At 39.0% G+C, this 25,251-nt stretch overlaps 1 protein-coding gene across 2 annotated transcripts; it reads left to right on the forward strand.

The window, feature by feature from the left end:
* Positions 1–200: 200 nt before the first annotated feature.
* LOC127956741 (proline-rich transmembrane protein 4) lies at positions 201–25,216 on the forward strand. 2 transcript variants are annotated; one of them, XM_052554913.1, is made up of 4 exons: positions 201–423; positions 6,102–7,218; positions 14,004–14,117; positions 21,095–25,216. In XM_052554913.1, exons 2-4 carry the CDS (start codon positions 6,198–6,200, stop codon positions 23,116–23,118), a joined length of 3,159 nt encoding a protein of 1,052 aa, XP_052410873.1. In that variant the 5' UTR covers positions 201–423; positions 6,102–6,197; the 3' UTR covers positions 23,119–25,216. The 2 variants fall into 2 exon arrangements, with proteins under 2 accessions (XP_052410873.1, XP_052410874.1); XM_052554914.1 differs by having other exon boundaries at positions 212–423; positions 14,001–14,117.
* The last annotated feature ends 35 nt before the right edge of the window (positions 25,217–25,251 follow it).

Below are 25,251 nucleotides of genomic sequence, written 5' to 3' on the forward strand. Positions count from 1 at the left end.
ATAACTATTTATGCACTTCAAAGATCGTCTAAAAAAATAGTGAGGAAAAAAATAGATGTTGGTAGTGGTATATTCCAGTGTGCATATGTATTCACTGTATGTGTTCGAACGTGTGTTTTTCATCTTTGTAGGACCCTTAATTCCTTGACAGTTGCCTGCTGTACGGTGCTTGCTCTCTGCTCTCTAACAATCTGCTCAGCGATGTGTGACCAGATATTGTGCATCTGAATCCTACACTAGACTACTGATGCAGCGGGAGAGGGGAGGAGAGAGGAAGAGGGAGAGAGAGAGAGAGAGAGAGAGAGTGTGCGACCAAAAACGATTTCTCTCCCACACGCACAGAGAGACAGATCTCGCTGTCCTGCAGTGGAGTGCTGGTGGCTCTTCTGGATTCTCTGTTTACTCTCTTCCACTGGGAGAAAGGTAAGTTTCTCCTTCTGTCCTTCATCTCTCCAGAAATGTTTCATTGTAGAAGCTACAGCCTGGTTCCTGATTTCGGTATAATATATATGTGACAGTCTCAGTACGGTGACTCGGGTCCATAAACATTTGTATTTTTCATTGACACCCACGGCTCGTGCTCTTTCTTGTGCTTAATGGATGGTTGTGTTCCTCTCAGACCTCTTCACACATTCACATATGAAAAAGCTCTGCGTTTCAGACGCATTCTGCTCCTTTGGTAACCATGGCGAAGGCAGCCGGCGTAGCAGCCTGTGCGTTTTGAGATAATCAGGTGATCCGGATGCTTGAAGAGAAAAGCCCACAAAAACATTAACGTGACAGGTCATTCATCATGTTTTCACAGGCAAGTGTAATTGGCGACTTCTGAGCAACAGCACTGTGCATGTGCCAAGACAGAAAATGGTGAAAAACATTTGCAACATTTGGAAAATACAGTGAAATAGGCAAAGAATCACAAATGTCAACAGGTTGTTTGGACCACATTGATTAACATCTTTAAAAACAAATTAAAGAATTTGACTGACAGATATCAGATAACACATTTTGGAGTATGTTGAGTGCGTATTCTGATACTGCTAGCAGGGGATTCAGTGAAACAACCAGCATTGATGGTTGATGGCTGGGAGCAAACAACTATAATCAAGATATATAATTAATTTCCATGCACACACAGGCTAAACATAAATGGATTGATTCATTCAGGCCTGCAACAAGATAACATTGTTAATGAACACTGTGGTGACTGACCACCATGAGGACGCAGAGAGCCGTTGATGTGGAAAATTATTGTGTGCAATGTGCGTGGAGTCAACAGTATTGAGCCCAGTGTTTTGCAGTGTGAGGGAATGGGAGGAGAAATATTAGCTGGGTTTCCATCACTCTGCTTTTATGCGCACTTTGAAGTATCGCATCAGAATCGAGTGATGGAAATGCTTAATTTCGAATAAAAATACTGTAATTCGCGAAATAGTTTTAACGCTCGCTTGAGGTGGTTTCTGAAAATTATTATATTCAGTAGCTTTCCTACTTTTCGTAGTGACGTATAATCCCAGTTTATCAGAGAGTGACGATTTTGTTCCCTTTGTCTCGTTGGATGGAAACAGTGCTTGTTTGCAAATGTATTGTGCGATATTCCTGTTTCCAGTTTATACATAAAATTCGCCACTTTTGATGGAAACCCAGCTATTGTGTAAAATAACAACACAATAACATCACCGGTCGATTGAGGTGATTTAAGGGGTTCTGTAAAACTGGACTTTGCCCTTGGTTTGATGTTATTGTGTCCAGTTGACTACTGTGGTTACAGTTAATGGGTGCTCAATATGACACCAAAACTACTGATTTTCAAACAATCAAGTATTTTTTATGTGAATCAATAATAATATAGATAAATGCATCTAATAAACCTAGCGTACAGCTACTGATAAGAGCTGAAGATCTTTGCCCGAACCCGGCGGGAAAATTATATAATTTTACAGGGTAAATGAGCGGTCATGTGATGTGTTTCTATTAGCGCGAGAAAGATGGGAAAATGTATGCGGAGTAGGTGAAACGGAGGCTTGCCTTTGGCGATTACGTTTTGGTTGCACCAACAGCTAAACCAAAGTTGAAGGTGTGGAATAGTTTTAACCATGTTTATAATGAGAATAATGAGCCATTGGGTTATATTTCTGGACGCACCATCAGTGAGCGCAGGAACGCGCTGAAGCCATGTGGATTTAATAATTTTCTAATCTTGGTGAGTAAAGGTTTTTCAATTTATAACTAAATAATAAATGAGTCTTAAATGCATAATGTAGACAGAGTATATAGGCTAATGTTGGCATTATGCATTATTCTTTTATTAAATTTCAGCTGCTAGTGGCGAAGCAAATCCAGCGGAGCCTTTATCTTAATTTCATTATTGCCAGATACCCTTCTTAATTTATCTTAATTTAATTTAAGAAACACTCGTTTTTATTGGTGCATTGACCTATTTATAGGCTAAATGAGCCTATGGCTATAGGCCTAGTTAGAGTGCTGAGATGTTACGATTTAATTTATTTTTTTTGTTTCCAACTTCCAAGTGGCCTATAGCCTACGTTAGTCATGAATAAATTGTTAAAACATGTATAAATGACTCATTCTTGACAAAAGGTAAAAGAGCCGTGTGCGTGAGAACATTCGAATAATGTTGTGCTGTAAACGGGTTCGGGCTTTTAAAAAGCTGTCAATTAAAATGTACTTGTCGGGCTCGGGCCGAAATCTGTCGGGCTCAGGTCCTGTCGATTACAGCTCTACTACTGATGGTGTGGTTTTACTGACATTGTGATGTTTTTCAATCACAATACACAAAAGAAAGAACATCTTAAAAATGACTCTAAAACCTCTTAATTAGACTTAGATGTCTTTAATCCTGATTTAAGCGATTTTACTACTTCAATCCTTTGTAGCCTAGGATTAAGTTTGATTTCTATTTCTGTGTTTTTTGGCGAACCACACTAAATGTTCTTTGTTTAGGACTAAGTTGCATTTGGACCATGAAACGCCAGACCATGGCTGCTTTGGTTCATGGTTGGGTTAATTTGAGGTTAAGGTTAGGCTAATGGCTTTCGCTGTCTGTAAAAACCTTTAGACGGTGTTTAAAGGAAAACCCTGTGCTTTTTATGGCTGGAGGTCATAAATATCCCCTCCCCCATCTTGTCTATAGGATAAGAACCAGAAAGGCTCGGTGAATAAATCATTTGATTTCATAAAGACATGAACCAATGATTCCCACAGCCATCATGCACGTCTAGAGGCCTGTTAAAATAATTGATATCATGATGGGTCGATCCGTCAGCACTTAAGAGGGTCCTCAACACTAGACCTACTTTAAACACACATATATTTGAAAGAAGGATATTTTGACCCTAACCCTCTGTTTTTACAACCTTCTCTGTTCTCTGATGGGTTCATTCAGGTCCTCTCTCATCTGGTCAAGTGAAATCACTATTTTGCCTCTCATTGATTAAGTAATGCGTTGGATCAAAAATTCAGTTTACAAAAGATGGTGATGGCTGTGGTTCTCAACTGGTGGGTCCAAACAGGATTGTGGAGAGCTAGAAAAAACAATGCTGAAAGACACATAATAAAATACAATTGTATATAGGTGTGACAGCAAAAATTTTAAAGAGAGAGGAAAATATTTTAATTTCAAAAGGTTTGCAGCTTAGGTGAGCATAAAAGTCTTCTTTAAAAAAAAAATAAAAAAAAATCTTTCTGACCCCAGACATTTAAATGGCAGTGTACTCAAAATACACACCTTTTTAATCTCTTTGTATAACTTTACATAATGTGTTTGTGTCTGTAAATTTGCTGTTAGCTTATGTTTTTCACAGCAGCTATTAAACATCTTTGAATGGATCATTCAGATGCAAATTAACTTTTAATTGTTCAGTTATACGGGAACCAATGATCCTGATTCTTCTCGCAAAGTCAAATCTGTTGCACATCCAACTGTAATCTGTATTTTGACACATAAAATTAATCTGTCACTTGGTGAAAGAAATGAAGCAGATGCCAAACTGAAAAAAGTATAAAACTATACAACTATATTTAAAAATAGTATAAAACTATATTTAAAAATAGATTTCGTATCGTTGGGCCTCCAAAATCCAAAACCTGGATCTTGAAACGAAACCATCTGAGAACCACTGAATTAGAGTAAAAATGTCAATTGTGACAGTTTGGATGATAATTGCAATTGTTATTAGGATGATTAGGAGTAAGAATAAAGTTTTAATGGTGGGGGGGGGGGGTTACAGACGGTGAAGGTCAAGGTTCTATAATAATATAAAAAACTCAAATATAAGAAACTCATCAGGAGTAGCTCTCGAGCACTCGCTTTTTCCCTTTTTCTGCTTGAGTGAATACATCCAGCTCTGGCAGGCCCTTTCTTTGCCACGCACAGTAGAACAAAACGACAATGAAAGAGTGAAGGGAGAGAGAGAGAAATGATAGAGAGGGGGAAAGAAGAAAAGAGGGGGGTCTAATAGTAAAGATCAGTGCTATACAGTCATTTATGTTTCCTCTTTGGTACCGACTCTGACACATGCACAGCAGCGTTTGTGATGCTGTTTAACAAGCTCCTGTGGGGTCTGACTTTCTGAGGCATTTAGCTCAGACAAAACTGTTCTTAAAACATTTCAGAACATGTGAAAGAAAAACGCAGGGGCTGGCAAATCAACTGATCTGGCATCTGATACATTTTTGGAGAAATCTGGCCTGTAGTAATGCGGTCTTTGATAGCGAGGTTGTAGAAGACGGGACTCTATTCGCTCAAAGCAGGTGGTGTGTGGTAATGAGTAAACAGTCTGAGTAGTGATGACGGTAATGACTATGACTCAGCCAGGTTTCAACTGCGCCCCCTGTGAAAAGATTACGCTTGTTAAAAAAGCTTCCGAAATGGTGGGAGACATCACAAATGGTGAGAGTATTATGGTGGTATGCAGTTCTGACACTACCATTCTGCTCTTGCTATGCATAGTAAGCAGATGTTCTGTATGCACAGAATAGCTGGATATCAAAATGTGCTGTGTACAAGCACAATATATTTTACAAGGTACTGCATCCTATAATTCAGTATGTTGGCCTTGACCTTGCTTTTTCAGTGTGACATGGAAACAATATTTTATGTTTTATTTGATTGGACCATTATTTTTTTAGAGAAATTAATATATATATATATATATTTTTACCTTATTTTTTGAGTAAGGATGCGTGTAATTGATCAAAAGTAAGCAGTAAAGACATGCTTCTTTTTTTTAAGTTTCTATTCATCAAAAAATGCTGTAGAAGAAAAACTATTACAGTTTCAGATGTTCAGATGTTTTGGATTTTCTTACAAAGACAAATCTGAGATCCATCAGTCTTTTTTAAATCCATTTGCCCAGAGCCAGTTAGTTGGTTTAATCTAGTAAGCAAACCTCATTAAGCTGTGAGATCTTTAAAAAGACTCTTGAGGGAGGCAATTTCTGCGATACAGATGGCATTGAGAGACGGAAGAGACACAATGGGGTTACAGAAAGAAATGAAATGAAAGAATTTCATAATACTTATGCCACTGTTTGCTGACCAAAAACAACTGATGTTATTCCCAGCGGGAGAGTAGAGAGTTTTTGCAGTTTCGAGAACAAATCAATTGCGTGAGGGGGAGAGAAAGTGAACGAGAGAGAGAGAGAGAGAGAGGGCGAGAAAGAGGGATGCGGGGGTGGCAAAGAAAGAAAAAAAGAGTCCAAGTCTCACTCCGAGAGAAATTCCATCAAATTCAACTCCTCTCACTGAGGCTACAGGCCATCAGCTTTATACTCCAAAATTAGCCCAAAGCTCCACAAAGAAACCGGCCTCTATACCTCCTACTACACCACCCCCATATATACATACACGGCCACAAACAGACCTCTAGTCTCACATTAGTATTCTTCAAGAGCCCTGCTTCTATAATTGCTCTGTCAATGGAGAGTTGAGGCCACCTCTGGGACAGCAGAAAGATATGAGTTTGGCATAAACTCAAAGGCTTAAACTTAAACAGATCCTCTTACAGGTGTGATGGGAAAAGCTCTACTATATAACTTAGTTGAAGTGAACTGACCGGATATAAATGTTTATTGCATCTCTAGGTTATCTGCAGCAGAAGCCTGGTGCATCTCGTGGGCGTTCCTCGGAAATTCAGACACCATGTGAGCAGTGGTCCGTGACGACATAAGAGGGGCAGAATGCTTCTTCTGCGTGGGACTCTTGTGGTATTCTCTCTCTTCAGCTCTGTCAGTGGGTTTTTCGGCGAATATGGGCCAAAACCGACGACCCAGACCAAGGCAGGCTCCAAAGGATGGGGCATGCCCAACTTTAAAACATTGAAATCTAACATTCCATTCTTTGATTTGGGATCACGACTTTTATTCGGTGGCACTAAAGGGTCTGCTACTACAAAGGTGAGCACAGCTTTCCCAGAAGCAACCACACAAAACTATACTCTTTCTTCGAAGGACTTAAACCCAAAATACCAGCCGACCACAACCTCGTTTGAGGTACTTCAAAGCAGCACTGTCCAGACAGGCACCCTGCTGCCTTTAAAATCAGCTAAATTGCCACAGAAAGATGGAACAGAACCTCCTAAACTTTTTCAAAGCTATGATCTTGATCTTTGGCCCCCTAATAATGGCCAAAGCACAGCGAAAACCCCACAAACAATGATATCTAAACCAGAAACCCAAGCATACACTGTAACCACGGCTCAGAGTACCAGCACCACGCACACTACAACACTGAGACCGATTACGGAAACCATGACCGTTTACAGTGACCAAACTGTACCCACAGATACTCCGTCAACAATGTCAGAACTCACAACACAAGCGTACACTGTATCCACTGCTCAGAATACCAGCATCATGCAAACTAAAGCACTGAAACTGATGACGGAAACCATGAACACTTACAGTGACCAAACTATAGCCATAGACACTCAGGCAACAACGTCACAACTTACGATACCTTCATTCCAAACCACACATTTCCTCACACCAGCAGAATCAGAAGTATCTACCCAACCTTTGACCACTGTTAACACTGGACAAAACACAACAAACATGGCCTCGAAACTAGAACGGACACCTTTTAAAACCACTGACAAGGCTCTGGATGGAGTTTCGTGGGTAGAGCAGACCACAAGCCCATCAGAAAAGAGAAGAGTGCAAAGTGTTGGCCCAGATCCTACTCCCTCCCTATCAGCAGGAGGTAAGTCAACCCCTCCTTTGTCTTTTCATTTCCAACCCAAGCATATGATCCAAGATAAGCAAAAATGTACACAATTTGACCCATCCATAGCTGGCATGGGTGTATTACAGTACATTTGTTCTTATGTTATACCTTTATTTAAGGTGAAAATGGGTGTTTAATGAATTGCAGAGCCTTACTGATAACCAGTCAAGGGTTAGCAGTGGAATCAGTACGAATGAATTATTGATTAATAACATAAAAATACCTAAATTATGCTAACTGTTGTCAATAATTAGTGAAAAGAATGTTTCATTTCACAGTAAGAAGAAGAACCGCCCCATGATGTCTGATGTTTGTTCATATAGTTAGTCTGTGAGCTTTATTCCTGGCAAGGAATATATATATATATATATATATATATATATATATATATATATATATATATATATATATATATATATATATATATATACATATATATATATATATATATATATATATATATACATATACATATATATACATATATATACATATATATATATTAGAGGTGGGCATAGATTCATTTTTTTAATCTAGATAAATCTCACTGTGATCTTGAAATTAATCTAGATTAAAATGGCTCATTCGAATTCTGCCGACGACATTCAGAATATGTGTGTTACCCAAATAAAATTGACAAACAGTAAGTCTTTGAGAAGGGGTTTATCAAGCTAGGTGGTGCATTAGAAAAGGGGCTCATCTCCTGTTTTCAAAATGCATCACAAACTGCTTGAAAAAGCTGTAAACTAATTCCACATTGCACAAGGTGCAAACAACCTTACGCCTGTTTCACACATACTCTGTCTGCAGTGCGTATGCGTTGCATATTTTTTTATGCACCCATGTTAACGGACTACTACCGAGTAACACAGACGGACTGCATACGCACTGCAGACGGATTATGTGTGAAAAATGTAAAAATGAAGTATACAATGAAACCTACATTTATTCATACACCTTCAACATTTCTCACATTATTACAGTTTTGCTATATATATAAAAAAATATATCTGGTGTGTGAATAATTTTTGGTTTGACTGTTAAAACTACAAAGTAGTCAAGAGCAGTGAGTGATTTTCATTTTCATTTTCTTGGATTAACATTACAGCAGCCAGTCGCTAAATTAGGCGCGGTCACTTTAAGAGACGATGAACGCATCCAATATAATACACATCCCATTTTTTTCCTCAACTGTTTACTTTCACTTAAGAAATAACCGTTATATTTTGTATGTTTTTGTCGGCACTAGAGCAAAAATAAGCAAATTCAATGTTCAAGTGTTTTGATCAAAACACTTGAAAACGCTTATTTTTAGCGTCTCAAGACGCCTTTCTCTGTGTGAGCCCTGAACACCGGAACACCGGAACACCTCGAGTACTGAATTGGACTCTTTCACATATTTTAGTTTGTTCAAACTGCGATTTGTATTTGTTCGATCAGGTGCAGGAGGGACTTCGAGGAGAACTTTGCAGAAGAGAGCTCTGTCCGTGATACACGGCTCTCGATCTCTCTATGCACCGAACACAGCACGCGAGTAACCAGCTACTCTGTTAAGCTTTTCCGTGTCTTGTGTTTGGATGCTTTAATGTTTAAATCGACAAGCGTTACGTCTTAAAAACACGTGAAAAAGATAAGCTTTCATGACGATGCGCAGCAGTGGCCCGTCAACTGTCCTGAGCATCTTTTTAGGCTGGCCCCAGTCAGACTATATCAAGGTGAAAGTCATCATAGCTTGCTTAGTGTAGACCCAGCTGCCAACCTAACTTTGAGAATAGATCACCGGCGATATTTTTTTTATCGCCCGATAAGAGGTTAACGCCGATAACGGCCCACCACTAATATATATATATATATATATATATATATATATATATATGATGCGATACTACTACTACTACAGTATGTATACAGTGAGACGAATGTGACACCAAAATCAAGACAAATTTTGTGTGAAAAAGGTTACTATATAGTGCACATAAATTTCATTCTCATTACCATAATGCAGAAAAAATTTGAAGTAAATTTGTAAAGTTCCTACTAAACATAAAATAATAGAAGATTGTTTTATTAAATTTAATTTATGCAGATTCTTAATCTTATTCTTGGCTTATGTGCACGGAATGCTTTATTTATTTTTTTTACAGAAAACTGCTCCAATCCAAATGTAGTTATTTACATTTACATTTATGTCTGACCAAATCTAATGAAGTCAGCAATGACAACAATGTACTGTTATGTACTAATGTTTGAAATGTTTGTTGCATATTTTGTAATGTTGCTTAAAAGAGTCATACTGTTTAAAAAGCATTTTTCCACTACAAAACTACTGGCATCATTGAAGGTCAAATTAGGTCCGGTTTACCCACTGCAGGGACTTTTTTTTTGTAACGGTTTGCAACATTTTGATCCAAGGTCAGTGCTTACTATACTTTAGTCATTAAAAAGAAGATCTAGACCTAAGCTCATGATGCGATCCAGACGAATCAATACAGACCTCCTTGAGATGAACATACACTAAAACTCTCCAGATATATGTGACAATAGTGTGCCAAACACCTAAATATGGTGTATGTGAGGTGGCCAAGCTTGCTAACCAGTATTGACATGGCTCTGTTTGATATCTAGAGCTAAGGGAGCAGTAAGACAGGTGTGTATGTGTACAGTAAGCATGGGATTTGCACTGGAGAAGCAGCCAGTTGGGCGGTATGTGATCAGTATTCCAATGGCAGAGTCAGCAGAGCCAGTGAATCCTCAGGGACGATGTTTTTCCGCACCGTCTGTTCATGGATGCTGAGCATGCCTCTCTCAACATTTAGTCTCCTTTTCTCAATTCACTCTATCCATCCTCTCTCGCAGTAATAGGCCTCTCCTGACGTTTACTGGGCATCTCTCTTTTTTTTCCGGCAATAAGTCTCATTTAGCCCTTCAGTCTCATGTTTTCTTTCAACCTCTCCTGGCTCCCAGAGACATGTTTTTCCATGTCCTTCTCTTTTCCTTTCCTCTCGAACTCAACGAATCTTTTTTAAGATGACGGAGAAAGGAAATGCATAGAAAGAGAGATTTTCAGAAAGGAATATGGGGAGTCAGAATATCATCTTTTGTGTTCCACAGCAAAATGAAACTCATACAGGTCTGGAACGACATGAGGGTAAATGATGACAGAATTTACATTTCTTGGTGAACAATCCCTTTACGAACCACACATACATACATATATATATATATATATACATATATATATATAGTTCTTAAAGGGATTGTTCACCATGTGCCATGTTTCTGTAGTGCCTTCTAGAAGTGGTAAAAATTTGTAATCAGTAAAAAACCCAAAAATCAAAGACAATTTAGTATTGTGGTGGTATATAAAACATGTACATTTAGCAATAGATACATCAAAAAGGGTTGTAAATAAATATGCTCCCTGCACTTGTAGAAGGCACTACAGAAACATGGCTCATACTCTAAAGGGCATGATACACTGTCTCTGCATTTGTGGGTGTGGGTGTGTGAAACAGCAAATTATTGACTAATGTTTGGGTCACCTTGTCTTCTGGAGGTGCAGGCAGCCACAAATTGCTTATCCCCCACCTCAAAAACACGCCGGAGCTGAGAGCAAGGTCAATTACCACACTGGAACTGAGAGGAGGAGGGGAGACTGGGAAAGAGGAGGGCATTAAACAGGAAAGAAAGAGTGTTGGAATAGTGATGGACTGGAAAGAGAAACGAGCGTGAATCTCTCGAACACTGTCTGGGTCACATGCAGGGTTGCCAGGTCTGTGAAAAAAACAACTAATCTAAGGGCCAGTCAAAAATAGCCTAAAACTAGTCCAGTGACACTAACCCAAAATATGCTACTCAAATTCTTAAAATACATTATACAGTCACTGTTATGCATTATACAAAATAAAAATCACTATATCATAAACAAAATCTGTTTTCATAAATGCTGCACTGCAAAATCTTTCAAGTTTCCAATGCAGCTACGATTTTTAACATGCAAAAGTGTCTGAAGACCATACAAGGGTTTGACCTGTAATGAATATAATGCAAATCCTCTATTTCTTTTCTTTGGGATGAAACACCACTGAACTCTAGGGTTGTTAATATGCTAGATCATAAACTAAACGGTTGTCAAGGATACGGCTCTCAGGCTGGTTACAATGTGATTGTTGTCATGGCAACACTGCTGAAAAGTGCTATGTAGTGTATTGTTGATGGGTGTGTTTCGGGTAAACTGAGGACAGAGGCATGTGCAGGCTGTCACTAGAACATACACTCACAAACAATACACTTAAAGTATTCACCTCACTGTCATTTCATAGAAGGTTAATCCTATGATTAGGATCTCTCGAAGCGTCTAGACCAACCAAATCATTACAGCCTGTGTGGAGATTATGTGCGACTTCAGTGAATCCAAACAGAAGGAAATTTTGTGATGTTTTTTATCCTAAAAATCCTTTTTAAAATGAAATTCAGACTGGCCTTTTTAAACTGAATTGTGTTCATAATCTCACACACAAACACACACACACATTCAGGCCCATGAGGGAGATTAAATGATTTATGTCACACTGTGCAGAGGCCAAAATTACAAATTCTGATGTAATTCCCTCTTTATTAATGGTGACCAGGGAGAGAGGAGGAGGGTAGACGAGAACAAGGCAGGAAGATGAAGGTAAAGAGGGTTGCTTAGATGAATAACTAGCTCTGAGAGAACATTTCTCATAATCTAATGAGGACTGGTGATCTGGGTGGCTCGGACAGAGAGTGATGGGGGACGTTTGACGCCTCATTTGAACACAGCCTGTTTAATAGACAGAATCTTTAAATCACCAGTCAAGAGACAGCAGAGAGTAATTCAGTATGAGGCTAATGTTGGGGCAATGCATAGATACATGTGTAAATACAAATCTAATTACATTTTTTCTTTTAAAAATGAAGATTGCGAATCCAGGTTTGCTTGTAGAGTTGCATAATTTAGCCAAAACTGTGTGACGTCAAAATGGCTATAATTAAAAAATAATTACTAATTGTTGTTGTTATTGTAATAAAAGTAAAAGAGGATGCAAATGCTTTTAAAATATATCACTGTAAAATAAAAAATCTAAACCACTACAAATTTATATTACAAATATTTATGGCTGGCTGGATTTCTTTTGTGTTGATAAAAAAAAAACCACATGGAGCACTTTAATATTCTCTTTTGTTTAAGGGATAGTCCACCCAAAAATTAAAATGTCGTCTTGTCGTTCCAGACCTGTATGAGTTTCTTTCTTATGTTGAACACAAAATATGTTTGGAAGAATGCTGGTAATCAAACAGTTGGTGGTCACCATTGATTCCAAAGTATTTATTTCCCTGTTATGGAAGTCAACAGGGACCAACAACCGTTAGGCTCTTCAAAAATTCCACAAAATATCAACTTTTGTGTTCGACAGAAGAAAGGAACTTAAACAGGTTTGGAACAACATGGGGGTGACAACCTTTTCGTTTTTGGGTGAACTATTCTTTTAAGCAATTCTCATTACAAGGATGGAAAGTTGGTTGGATGGATACAGTTGATATAGAGGAATAGATAAATAGATTGATGGGAAGATATTGATGGATTTGATGTGGGTTGATGGATGGAGATGGAAGGATTTATAAAGATAATATATAAAGATGGATATATATTAAACATAAGCTACATAAAAATGGAAATTAATGGAAAAATATAGATATAGATGGTTTAGACAGATGCAGGGATACACAGACAGAAAGACAGATTCTCCTACAGAAAATCATGGAATCAAGTGGTGCTTGATGGTTTAGCATGAGTGAACCCCTGCCAAGAGAGGATGAGTAGAGCTCTGCACAATCACACACACACACACTCGCTGTCCTTTTGTAGTCTCCCTGCTTGGTTTGGTGCAGAGCTCATTATTCATGCTAATGAGAGACAGTATCATCACCAGAGTGAAGATCTGTTGTGATCAGACTTGAAACATACATCCTGACAATATACAAAAAAGAACATCATGCAGGTCTTAAGCAGTTTCCACAAGGAATTAATGTAGACACACAAACAGTCTTGAAGTCACCCTAAAGGTCATGTTTGTGTCTAAGCAATGAAAGCTTTGACTTAGCTTAATATACTCACAAGTCTACACACTTATTTGGGCACATTTATGCTACACATCCATACATAGAGTCCATACGCACACGCATGCCCAAACATCTGCATAGTTACACATTTGGGAATGTAAATATTTCATCATAAAATCTATTAATAAAGAATGTAACAAACACAGAAGCTTGATGTGTGGTGCTTAATAGGACAAGCTATTTGAGTCGGATCTGTGGGAATCATTGACCAGTGACCAGATATTAAACACTCTGGCCTCATTGTGTCAGGGCTGTTTTCGGTCCTAGTAAGGTATGTGTTTTGCACAGCGACACACAACCTAGTGACTGTTTGTAGCTGTTTCTCATAGGAAAGTTTTGCTTCGGATTAGTCTGATTATCCTGCTTTGTCACAAAGATAAGGTTTTCGTTTCTGATCCGTAATAAAGCTCAGTCGCAGTAGAGTAGGCTGCGCATATTCAAACATGAAAGGCAAGTTATTGTAATTAAACAATGGGAGATCAAATCCTGACCCTGAATACTGCAGAAATCTGTTTGACATAACTAGGTTAGAAAATGTTCCTGTTTCTTGATTCTTTCAGTCATAACTTTCGTTCAGCACCACATTCTCAGACTTGTGTGCTCTGTTTTCCCAGAAGGCTTCCCATGGGAGGAAGGCGATAAGGAAACGGGGAAGAGTGCTGATCTGACAACACAAGAGCGACACGATGAACTGACAACATCAGCTAGCGTGACGACTCTCAGGAACACAGGTAATTATGCAATACACGCCTTTATGTAATCTACACCTGTGATAATTATACTCCGGTTTTCATCTTGGGACATGAACCAGTTTTCAGAATTCAAGTAAAATGGAGAAAGATTCGACCTGAGTAAATAGCACTCCATCCAGACTAATCTGTTACAGGAATAGTTCACACAAAATGAAAAATTGTCATGGTTTACCCAACTTCATGTCATTCCGAAGAATGTTTTTATCACAAAAGTATCAGTCCACCAAAGTAAAATCCCACTTGAACACTTGAGCCTGCCAAATACAGGAAAGTAGACAAGTGCTCAAGTACAAAGACCGCAAGTGTGGGTATTGGAGCAGGTCCATTGAGTCTAAGGAACCAGAGCAGTTTAATTTGTTAATTTATTTATTTGTCTTCACTGGATCAGCCAATTAACCCAAAAGATCTGATTCCGAAAGAACAGTTTGTTCACAAATTTGACCACTTCACTCATGAACTGCCATAAATACTCCAGGTAGGATGGGTGTTAAAAATTTCTGCGAATATAGACTTATATTTTGGTCTTTCTCACACAAAACCAGCATATGACTTCAGAAGAGTTGGTATATAGTGCATATGGACCACATTTATGATATGTTAATGGACCATTTTCGGAGATTCAGAGCTCTAATATTCATTATAATTGTATATGAAAAAGGACATTCAGTACATTCTGCGAAATTTCTAGTTTTGGAGTTTGAATAAGTCATATTTCTTTAGAGTAACATGAGGATAGGTAGATTTTGAGTAAAATATCCCTTTAAGAATGTCATACCAGCTCTCCGTTGGTTGAACAAACAGATAGTCCTGCCTTAAAACAAACATTATTTAGCCTGTGTAGCTTTGTCTGATTGGTTGGGATGTCCAAACAAAAAGATACATTTTCTAAAGGAATCAACCTTGAAATGGCTTTCTTGTTTCTGGACATTACTGGGTTAGAAGAAAGTATTTTAACACTGAATAATACACACATAAGCTGGCAGGATGTAATACGTTTCCCAAACACAAGAACAAGTGAGCCAACTTGTCTTGTTTCTTTCACTGAAAAATGAAAGTCAAACTCTTCCTCCTCCTCCTCCACATGATTTAGAGGAAGATATCTTTTGGTATGGCCGAGTGCACCACGACCAACCGTCTGTTACCTGCCAGTAATTGCTTCCAGAGGGAGGAGAAACGAGCACTTTTATCTCATAGTTGGCACCTCCTACAAACAAGCCAAGTTGAGTTACTAAACTGCCCAAGAGAGTTGAGTTACGCAACATGTCTCAGTAGATCAGATCTATCAACATATGGCATTAAGTGTGCCATTTTACGTCACCTTCCCTGTTGATCATGAGGTACGTCGTAGACCCAGCTTCTCTTCTGTGGCACCTAACCTACTTTCTTCCCGCTGCATTCAATGGGATAACCTAAATTCCATTAATAGATGGACAAAATATGCCACAACGATCCAAGAACCAGGTTGCGAGAATATCTGTGTTTATGGACTGTCTCGTAAAGTAAACTGCATGCAGAGATCCGACCCACAAAAAAGCAGCTGCCATATCTCAAATTAAAGATGCAAAAGGTTTCTAAAATGGAAATCTCCCCCGAAAATGTAATGTCCTATGAGATCAGAAGGCCTTCCTCTCTTCTTCCTGTCGTTTCTCCTTCACTGCCCCAAGTCAGCATACCCAGGCCTCATCAATATGAATGGGGTCGTCCTACCTTGCTGTCCACTCATCTATTATTAGAGAGAGCAGAAATTGAAAGCGAGACAGGATAGATGAAATCTGAATGAGTAATTGTAACGAAATCACAGCCCTGTATTCCATAATTAAGCAGAGGGAGTTGTTATTATCGGATCAGCGAGTTGTGTCTGAATTCCTAATCCTAAAATACTTGTTGTTGGTTCACTTTCTGACAACCTGGAAAACTCTCAGATCCTCTTTACACTTCCGTCTTGGTTGATTCGATCAGCTGACGCATTGGTGAATATGCTAATTACAGACAAAAAAAGGGAACACTTTTGTGTAGGGGACAATTCTCTCTATTCGCTAGTTGCTTATTAGCATGCCTGTTATTAACATATTGGCTGTTTATTAGGACATTTGGACCTTAAAATAAAGTGTGACCAGTAAAAAAATAAATAAATAAGTTGCATCGGAGATACTACTCACAATTAATTCCAATAGAAATTGGTGCTAACATGTTGCTAAGAAAATGAACAACTTGTCAAACACAAAGCAGGACACCTTTCAGAAATCAGTTTAACCTGAGCATAAAAAATGCATAGCACACACATTTATAAGACTGAACTGTTTAAATTGATAGTTTATAACAAAATGAGGTATAAACATAGGGTGCTTCTCAATTCGAAGGATGCAACTTTGTAAGGCTGCATATCTCGGCGGCCATGATAAAACAGAAATTAAAGCATAAAAATAAAAGCTAATTCTAAATTAATAAATACTATAATAGCACAAAAATAATAATCAAATAAAGCAAACAAATTAATCTAGATGTGTAATTACAGACAAAAAAGCAGTTATGCATCTAGATTCATTTCTGTTTGTTTGTAACTCTATTGTGCAAGATGGCTCTTAAAAACCTGAATCGAAATTTGCACTCACTGTGATCACGGTCTTCACAAAAACATCCTAACTGATAAACTACAGGTCAAGCTAGTGCTTAGTGAGATGGGTAACACTTAAGTATAGGGATCACTTCTCACTATTAATTAGTTGAGTTATAGCATGCCTTTTGACATTTATTTGTACATATAAAGCACATATTCAGCATGACCATATTCTACATCCTTAATCCCGCCCAATTTAACAACCACCTTACTAACTATTAATAAGCAGCAAATAAGGAGTTTATTGGGGGAAAAGTCGTAGTTAATGGCTTGTTAATTGCAAGAATTGGGCCTTAAAATAAAATGTAACCATGAAATGAAAGCTATTTATTTGAGTGACTTGTCTGAACAGACCTTCTGGGCAAAAACGTTTAACTCTCTGTATAGACACACCCAGGGTGGCACCATCAACAATTAACCCTACCTATCATTTGAAATCCCATCAACCCCATGTGGATCAGTGGAGTTGTTTGCCTTTGGTCTGCTTCCGGCCCCCTCCTCCTGAACTTTTATCCACTGCCATTACAATGCATGGCCATAACAACAACATTATGGAACCCCATAGGATGATGATGTTAACCTGGCTTGAATTCCTGCTATGTTTACATGTCTGTGTTCTCTAGAGGTATTTTGTTTTGATAGATGTGCACACAGTTCCACAAATAGAGTGTCATCCAGTTGTGTGCAGGGATCAGGGTCATTGAGATTTCAAACTCTGGCTCGCATCCAGAAACTAGTCATATTTTCCACACCCCTGAGGGTGGAGGGCACAAGCAGGCGAAAGGAAATGAAGAGGGAGGACGTGTGAAGCTCCTGCCACAACAATCCCTCTTATCAGTGCCCGGCCTTCTCGTCACACTCTTTCTGTGTCTGCATACCATACACTTTCTCCTCATGTCAGAGTGACACACTTCTCACAGCCTTTAGTTAATCAAACACTAATTATTCTCATCAAGACAGCTGGACACTTTTTCATGCCATCTTGAGCTCATTTAACTTAAATTGGCATGTGATAGCATCTAGAAAGCAATAGACTACCCTGCTGAGTCCAGCATTAATTTCCATGCAAGTATAAACTGGTTTCTTCTAGCTGTTATGCTGATCTTTTAAACAGGGCATTTGTAACAGAATTGTAATTGTATTTTTTGCTTAATTGTTCTTTTTCAGTTTTTACTTACAGTATGAGAAATTCTTAACAAGCCGGTTAGGGTTAGGGTAAGGGTTATTTCCTAAATCAGGAATCTTATTTTTTACATTTTAAACATAAGTTGTACATTCTTGTGCAAACACAAGATTGGATTGAGTTAAAATAACTGTTATGTCATTCATTCCTGTAAAGGCGAAGATGAAATTTTAGCTTCTTTTACTCCAGGCTTCAATGTCACATGGTCCTTTAAAAATCATTCATATGCTGATTTGGGGCTCAAGAAACATTTATTATTATAATTAAGTTTAAAACACTTGTGTTGCTTATTTTGGGGGAAACCTTTGTGAAACTAAAAGAAAAGAGTTTATTTACCGTCACTTGATTAGATTACAGTATTATGCCTTCTTTCTGTCAAAAATTAGTATAAAAATTATTATTATTACAGTTGAGAATGACTCAAAAAAACTTTAAGTTTAGCACATTTATACATAAAGACTGAAACTCAAACAGCAAAACAGGAGACTGAATTAAAGCCATTTTTATTCATCTTTAAGAATACAGCAAAAGCAATACGTTAAACTCATTTGGTATTTCATTTTGTTCTTCAAAACACATCCAGAACAAATTTCTGTATAAATCATTTCCAAATCCTTTTTGTATGTACGTCACATTGAAATCCGTTCTGCAATTTACATCTGAATGCTTTTGTAGGATTTACTGTACATAGAAATTCATTCTGCTCATTCTTCTTGAATAAAGCACATTAAGAATGGATATTTTCATGAATGAACAACAAAGGTGTATATTTCATGAATGAACAACATAAAGGAGTAAAGCAAATAAGAGCTGAACATCCATTCAGACAGTTTTATTGAAAAGAAATCAGGTCAGTGTATTCCAATGAGCCAAAGTGTGCCGCAAACAGGAGTCAGCTGTAACCTATATTTAATGTAAGTGGATAAACAGCCATCTATAGATCTAATGAGCACTGCTTGGTGGTTAGTGCTGTGGTAGTGTTGATTAAAGAGAAGCATCTAATGAGCAGTGTGTGGCTGTCACACACACGCTACCATTAATCAAGTGCAACTGGTTTGATTATCTACTCCCACCATCAAAAAAAAAAAACACATTGACATTAAAATGGAAGCCAGGCTCACCACTGACTGGGTACGGTGAGTATATTTAACTATAGTGGTGGTCATCAGCCAAAAAAGCCAAAACCAGTGCAAAAAAAATAACAGACCCACCTTTGGGAGTGACCCATGATTTTGTGTAGGCCTCTGCTTTTTTAAAAGGAGGAAGGTCATAAACAAAGTAGTTAATTTGGCTCTGGGTGTAACAGGAAATTGTCTGTCACTACCAACATCTAAAAGCATACAGAAGCAACCTAAAATGAGGCAGGGTCTTAACCAGCACTCAACAACATTCAGTAATTATGTATTTACCATGCACAATGTGGACGTGTTTTGATGTCACACTTAAAACAATGAAAAAATTATTAAATTAAAATGTATTTCTTTTTTTATGCATGATTTTGAACATTGTGAAATGAGAGAGCCATTTTTAACTTTTAATCGAATCAATTTGAATATATAAATTGCATATATATATATATATATATATATATATTGCAATATGCATCCAGAGATGTAAAAGGAATGGCCATTTATGCTTTTATTTGCATATTTCGTTTTCATCAGTTCATGTTTGCGAATATAACAAAGAGAAATTGGAGGGATGGGAACAGGAATTAAGCTGATTTGTTTGAGAAATGTCTACATGAACATATTGTAAAAATTGGCATCATCTAATCTTTTTTAGTCTTTGTTGGCCCATAATGCTCCATGGTTTCTGTCTCAAGGCTTCAGTAAACTCACCGGCATTTTTAGAAAGCCTGATCGTGGCAGCTAAGATGAGTTATGACTCTGATCTCCACTGTAAAGGGTGTAATTAGATGTGTCAGTCTTTGAAGAGCTGACGTACATCCCCACGCTGTTATGCAAAGGACTGATATGGATGTGGAAGCTAATATCTTCCATCTCATATGGATTTGAACATCAGTTGCAAATGCAGAGCAGGGCAATCCTTCTAGTACAGGAGGATTGACATATTTTGAATGTCTTATCGAATTTTATAGTAGTACATTAGATGACACAAACAAACCTGTGTGGGTTTTCATAACGTTTACATGCTCTATGGTGATGTTAGTTCATCTGAGGACTTGCTTTTGGATTGCTTATACATCACTTCCAAAAAAATGTTTGGTAAGCGTTAGGAAGCAATTCCAGATTTGGAAATGGCTGTCACATGGAACTTCACATGCTGTTCCAACTCTGTTAGACTAAGAAGCTCTAATGTATATAACACTCCTCAGCACCAGAGCCAAGCCACAGAATCCAAAATCTAAAACAGCAGCCTCCTCCCAGAGCAGTATGCGAATCAAACAATACAATCACAATTACATTTTATACACAAACAACAGATGTCGAATCTCCACCTTTCATGGCAGCCCACCAATCCCTGCTACTTGGACAAATATGTTCACCAAACTTTTTCTCCCAGTTAGAAATGTCGTCATATTGAGAACTTTTACTTTTAGTAGGTTTGAAACACGAGACATTTCCCAAATTTAGGAATCTCCCATCTAAACCATTGGTTTTCCACTGTGAAACATGCTCAGCTAGGCAGACACCTAAAAAATGCCCTCTAGTGGTGATATCTTTCGCACACAAAAAAAAAACAAATCATAGGTTGCCAGAAGTTGGTGACAGTAATGACTGCCTTGGTTGTATGTTCTGGAAAATCCATTTTGTATACACTCCAAAAAAAGTCCTCAAAAATAGGGCCCAATGTACTGTGCTAACATGGAGTTTTCCATATTGAGTTTTCACAGGTTTTTTTATCTATAATTTTAATAAGCCATTGCATTGTGTTGTGTTTTAGAGTTAAAGGAAAGGTCCATAAACTTATCTGAAAATGCTCTTGAAGAAAATTACCAGTTCCAGTAAAAGTTCCAGTACCATTTACCTTTTCTTTTTTTACTGATTTATTTCTTCATGCTATTCATTTTGTTACTAGCTTTCCGGTCAATGAATAATTAAATCATGAGTCGTCTCCTGAGAATCAATATCTGTAGTGCATCTTTACACGTGTCCTGTACTAATAATGCAATGTTTTTGTTCTTCCTTTTAGAAATGGTCACCGCTACATCTGAAGACTGGCTGACAGATCTTACCCAAGAATCTGCACTCCCTGACTGCAATGCAGAACGTTCTGGAATCTGCAGTTCTAGTGACACTTGGCCCACCACCACCACTGTCCTGAGCAACAGCAGCAAAAATGACAGCACAACCACCCTCTCCACCAACCTCTCTCAAAGTCCCAACCCATTTCCAGCCCCACCTATGTTTGTGGTGCTATATTCTGATTGGAACAGTGCCCTGGCGACATGGGGTTCAGCGTGGGAAGCACACATCTATGGCCTGGGCACTGTGTTCTGTCTAGTCGCTTTGGCCTCCACACTGAACCTCCTGTGCCTGCCTCTACAGTACCCATCAGGCTGTGGCTACTTCGCTCTGGTTAGTCTCTGTCTGGTGGCCGCTGGCTGCACTAGAGCCTTCGTTCTAGTGTACGACGCATACGGATACCAGGACCGCATGGCATCCACAGAGGCTTTACTCTTACTTTACGAGGCACCATTTCCCTGCATGACTGCCGCCTTTGGCCTAGTATTCCTACTCCTGTCAATGCGTTCTCGTATGCAGCTGTCCTATTCCGCCTTTCAGAGACCTTGTTTCCTGGCTTGCTTGGTGCTTCTGCACTTTGCTGCTGCCTTTGGCCCTGTTGCATTACTCCATGTTGATCAGCAAGTCTACCTATTTCTGTCCTTGATCTCTAGAGGTGCCTTTGTGGCTCTGGCAACTTTCCTATCAGCTGCATATTTTGTGTTCTACTGCTACGTTCGTGCTGACTCCAAGCATATTTATCATCTGAACAACACATCACCAACACCAGCCGAACGCTACAACCGTTGCCCATTTGCAGAGAGCCGAGACTGGGACCGGGCAGCAGCCGCAGTGTTACTCTGTGCTGTCTTCTCTCTGGCTTGTGCAGGGCTGCAACTCTACGCCATGCTGCACGCTCTCGGAATTGCTGGAAGCGCAGAGTCCTTTCGGCCTTGGCCGTGGTGGACTTTCCAGTTCAGCTGCCGAGTTTGTGAAGCAGTGATCTGCCTCACACTGGTCCTGGTAGTTGCTCAGCCAGTTTACTGTTCTGATCACCTTCCCCAGCCAGGAAGTTGCTGGACAGAACTGCTTGCAGCAAAGTCACCTATAATTCCTGGGAGCTACCAGTGGACTCTGTCACACCAGGAGAAGCTGGCCATCTGTGATCCAATTGGGCATGGAGAGACCGAGTGCCTACCCTTGTACACACTGGTGGATGACCGTCTCAGCAGCTTGAATGGCCTTGACCTTTTATACCACAGCAACCGGGCTTTAGCCTATCGTGACCTTGACCTCGACTTGCCCAACACTCAACCCAACACTGGTGCCCCTTCTGTGGGTTCATCCTGTACCAGCGACTCCACAGCGGACCTGCGCCCTCCTTCGCCCATAAATCTGCGTCGAAGCATTGATGAAGCACTGTTTGGTGAATCTCTATTTCCCATGAGTCTCTTCAGCCCCTTACGACCCTTCACCTCTAGTGACCGCTCACTGAATGGTAGAGAGATCAACTCCAGTGGTGCTCAAACCCTTACTCCTGATCCAGGCCTATATCGAACATCTTCATGTGTGGAAGTGCTACCTAAAAATCCCCTTGCTTCTCAAGCTCAACCAGATGGTGCATCGTTAGGTTTTCCTCCATCCCCATCTCCCTCACTATCATCTTCAACTTGCTGCTCATCTCCAGAGCACTGGAGAGGCAGCTCCAGCTCCTGTTCCCTCTACAGACAGTCTCTGGGTGGCTCTTCTTTGGTTTTGTGCTCTAGTCCGGAAGGACACCATCCACCACCCTCTACCCTCAGTGGGGGTTCCAGCCACACTGCCAGCTCTGGCCACCAAAGGGGAAGCTTACAGAGACCCTACAGAACATTAAAGTCAGAGGAGAGTATGGACCAGCAGTCAGAGTTTGACCAATCTGTCCAAGAAGAATTTATCAGTGTATGCAGACAGATTGATGCTCTGAGCATCTGCAGTGAGACTATTGACCTCTAGGGGCAGACCTCTTTCTTTCGGACAAAACAAAATGATGTAATATGAAGAAACCAAAAGTTTTAGATATATGATGAGCAGGTAATGGACAGATCAGGTGATTCGGTGAGTCTGTTTGCCAGGGTGTCGAAACGCACTTGCTATGTGTAGACATACAGGTAAACATTTTGTGGTCTAGAACTGTGCCAAATGTTTCATTTTGTAAGGGTTGGTTTGCTTCTGTCAGGTAAGTTCTCCAAAGAGATGGGTTCTGAAGAAGTCAATATCCTTGTAAAGGTTTAAGAAGTGCCAGCAATTGCCAGAAGCTTAGGCAGATTTTGTACAAAAGTTCTTTGGTGATTGATACATTTGTAATTGTAAAACATTTGTTTCAAATTTTTCTCTATAATGCTAACAGTGACGTTTTGTATGAATTTGTGCAAAATCACTTTTTGGTCTATGTGATTAATACTGTAAGAGTGCGAACTACTGATAACCATAACCTTAAACAAATACTAGGCAACATAGCATCAAAAAAATAGTTTCAAATTAAACACAATATAACCTTTCAATCCAATTTTGGAAACCCTTAGAAAAGTTAATTTTGCTTCTGGTCTAGTTGCACAGTTAATTCAAGTGTTGTTTTTTGCAACAATGCATTATGAAGATGAAAGACCCAATAGTTTTATCAGCTCCAAGGGAGAAAACTTCTCTTAAAGGTCCCGTTTTACGCGCTTTTTTGTAGCTTTGATTGTGTTTACAATGTGCAGTATAACATGTTCATGTTTCGCGTGTAAAAAAAACACAGTATTTTTCACACAATTCACCTATCTGTATACTGCTCTTTTCACTGTCACAAAAACGGGCTGATGACTTCCTTGTTCTATGAAGCCTCTCCTTCAGAAATACGTAACGGGTTCTGATTGGGCCAGCGGTTCCTGTGTAGTGATTCGACAGCAGCTGAGAGCAGGCTGCCCTCCTGGTAACACGATTGGGCTAGAACGCACTTGCTGGAGATGTGTTTATAGTCACAGGAGCGTTTTTACTGACGAGATGCGCATGAAAACCGCATTTGTTTTTTTGCACAGCCCTATCATCTAGTTAACAAAGCTAAACAGCGTTGCCCTTTGTGTAATAAGTTACAGAAACTGTTAAACGCACCAACTTAATAAAATACACTTACCAGTTGTGGTCCATAAACAACGCCTTCTCCAGACAAAGAGGGAACTGCTCCATCTTTCAAGAATAATCTTTGTGCGAATCCGGTATTAAACTGGTTGAGATTGAGAAAGATGTCCTCAGCAAGCTGTCCTCAGCAAAATGAGCTGCACATAGTTTTACATGTGCATTATAATTTTCGGGAACCGAGTTAAACATAAATTGTAACCATTAAACTCAAAGTATAGCGTTCCTGGGAAGCCCAAACAAAGGTGATTGGACTCAGAGATTAAAATAACAGCGTTTCAACGACATGGCGACAAAAACAAACAGCTCTTCCTTCTTCTCCGTCGGAGCACAACAGGGCCACGCCCCCTGTTTGTGAATTCATGTAGGCGGAGGTTAGTCAAAAAAACTGTTTTAGTGGCGTCATTCCTGCAGGAACTAGAGGGATGTAGTCCAAACGGGTCGTTTTTTGTAGGCGAATTCTGTTAAATCAAATATCTCGCTTGGCATTGAACTTTGAGCTTTAGCATTTTACAGATATTATTTATACTCTAACAACAACATTACACACTAACTAAAGTTTAAAACATGGAATCACGAAGAAGGGGACCTTTAAGACAAAAAGGATTTAAGTATTCTCGCAGCACACTCTGCTAATAGCTAAAGTTCAGTCGTTCTGTAGCACTTAACGAATTGAACTATAGCCTGCCATTTTTTTTCCTTTTCATAGTGTATATTTGATATATAACTACAATTAATCATTTATTTATCTGCCAGATCTTATGTCATGTTTTCAAAATCTCTATACACTGTTATTCAATACATATTAGTATGAAGAAAAATTACTTTGTACATTTTATAGCGTGCATGTTCTGAAAACGTGTGAGAAACTGCTGATACATCTAATGTTTGTCATTAGAGGCTGTTGGAGATTTGCAATAAATATATTGAAAACTGACATTTGTCTCATGCACAAATATTTCACATACAAAA

The sequence above is a fragment of the Carassius gibelio genome, chromosome B4 (genome assembly GCF_023724105.1).
Source record: "Carassius gibelio isolate Cgi1373 ecotype wild population from Czech Republic chromosome B4, carGib1.2-hapl.c, whole genome shotgun sequence".
Lineage (NCBI taxonomy): Eukaryota > Metazoa > Chordata > Actinopteri > Cypriniformes > Cyprinidae > Carassius > Carassius gibelio.

Coding starts and splice junctions, on each gene's coding strand:
- LOC127956741 (XM_052554914.1), top strand. CDS start 6,198: ATGCTTCTTCTGCGTGGGACTCTTGTGGTATTCTCTCTCTTCAGCTCT. Junction 7,219..14,000: donor TCCCTCCCTATCAGCAGGAG/GTAAGTCAACCC, acceptor CTGTTTTCCCAG/AAGGCTTCCCATGGGAGGAA. Junction 14,118..21,094: donor GACGACTCTCAGGAACACAG/GTAATTATGCAA, acceptor TCTTCCTTTTAG/AAATGGTCACCGCTACATCT.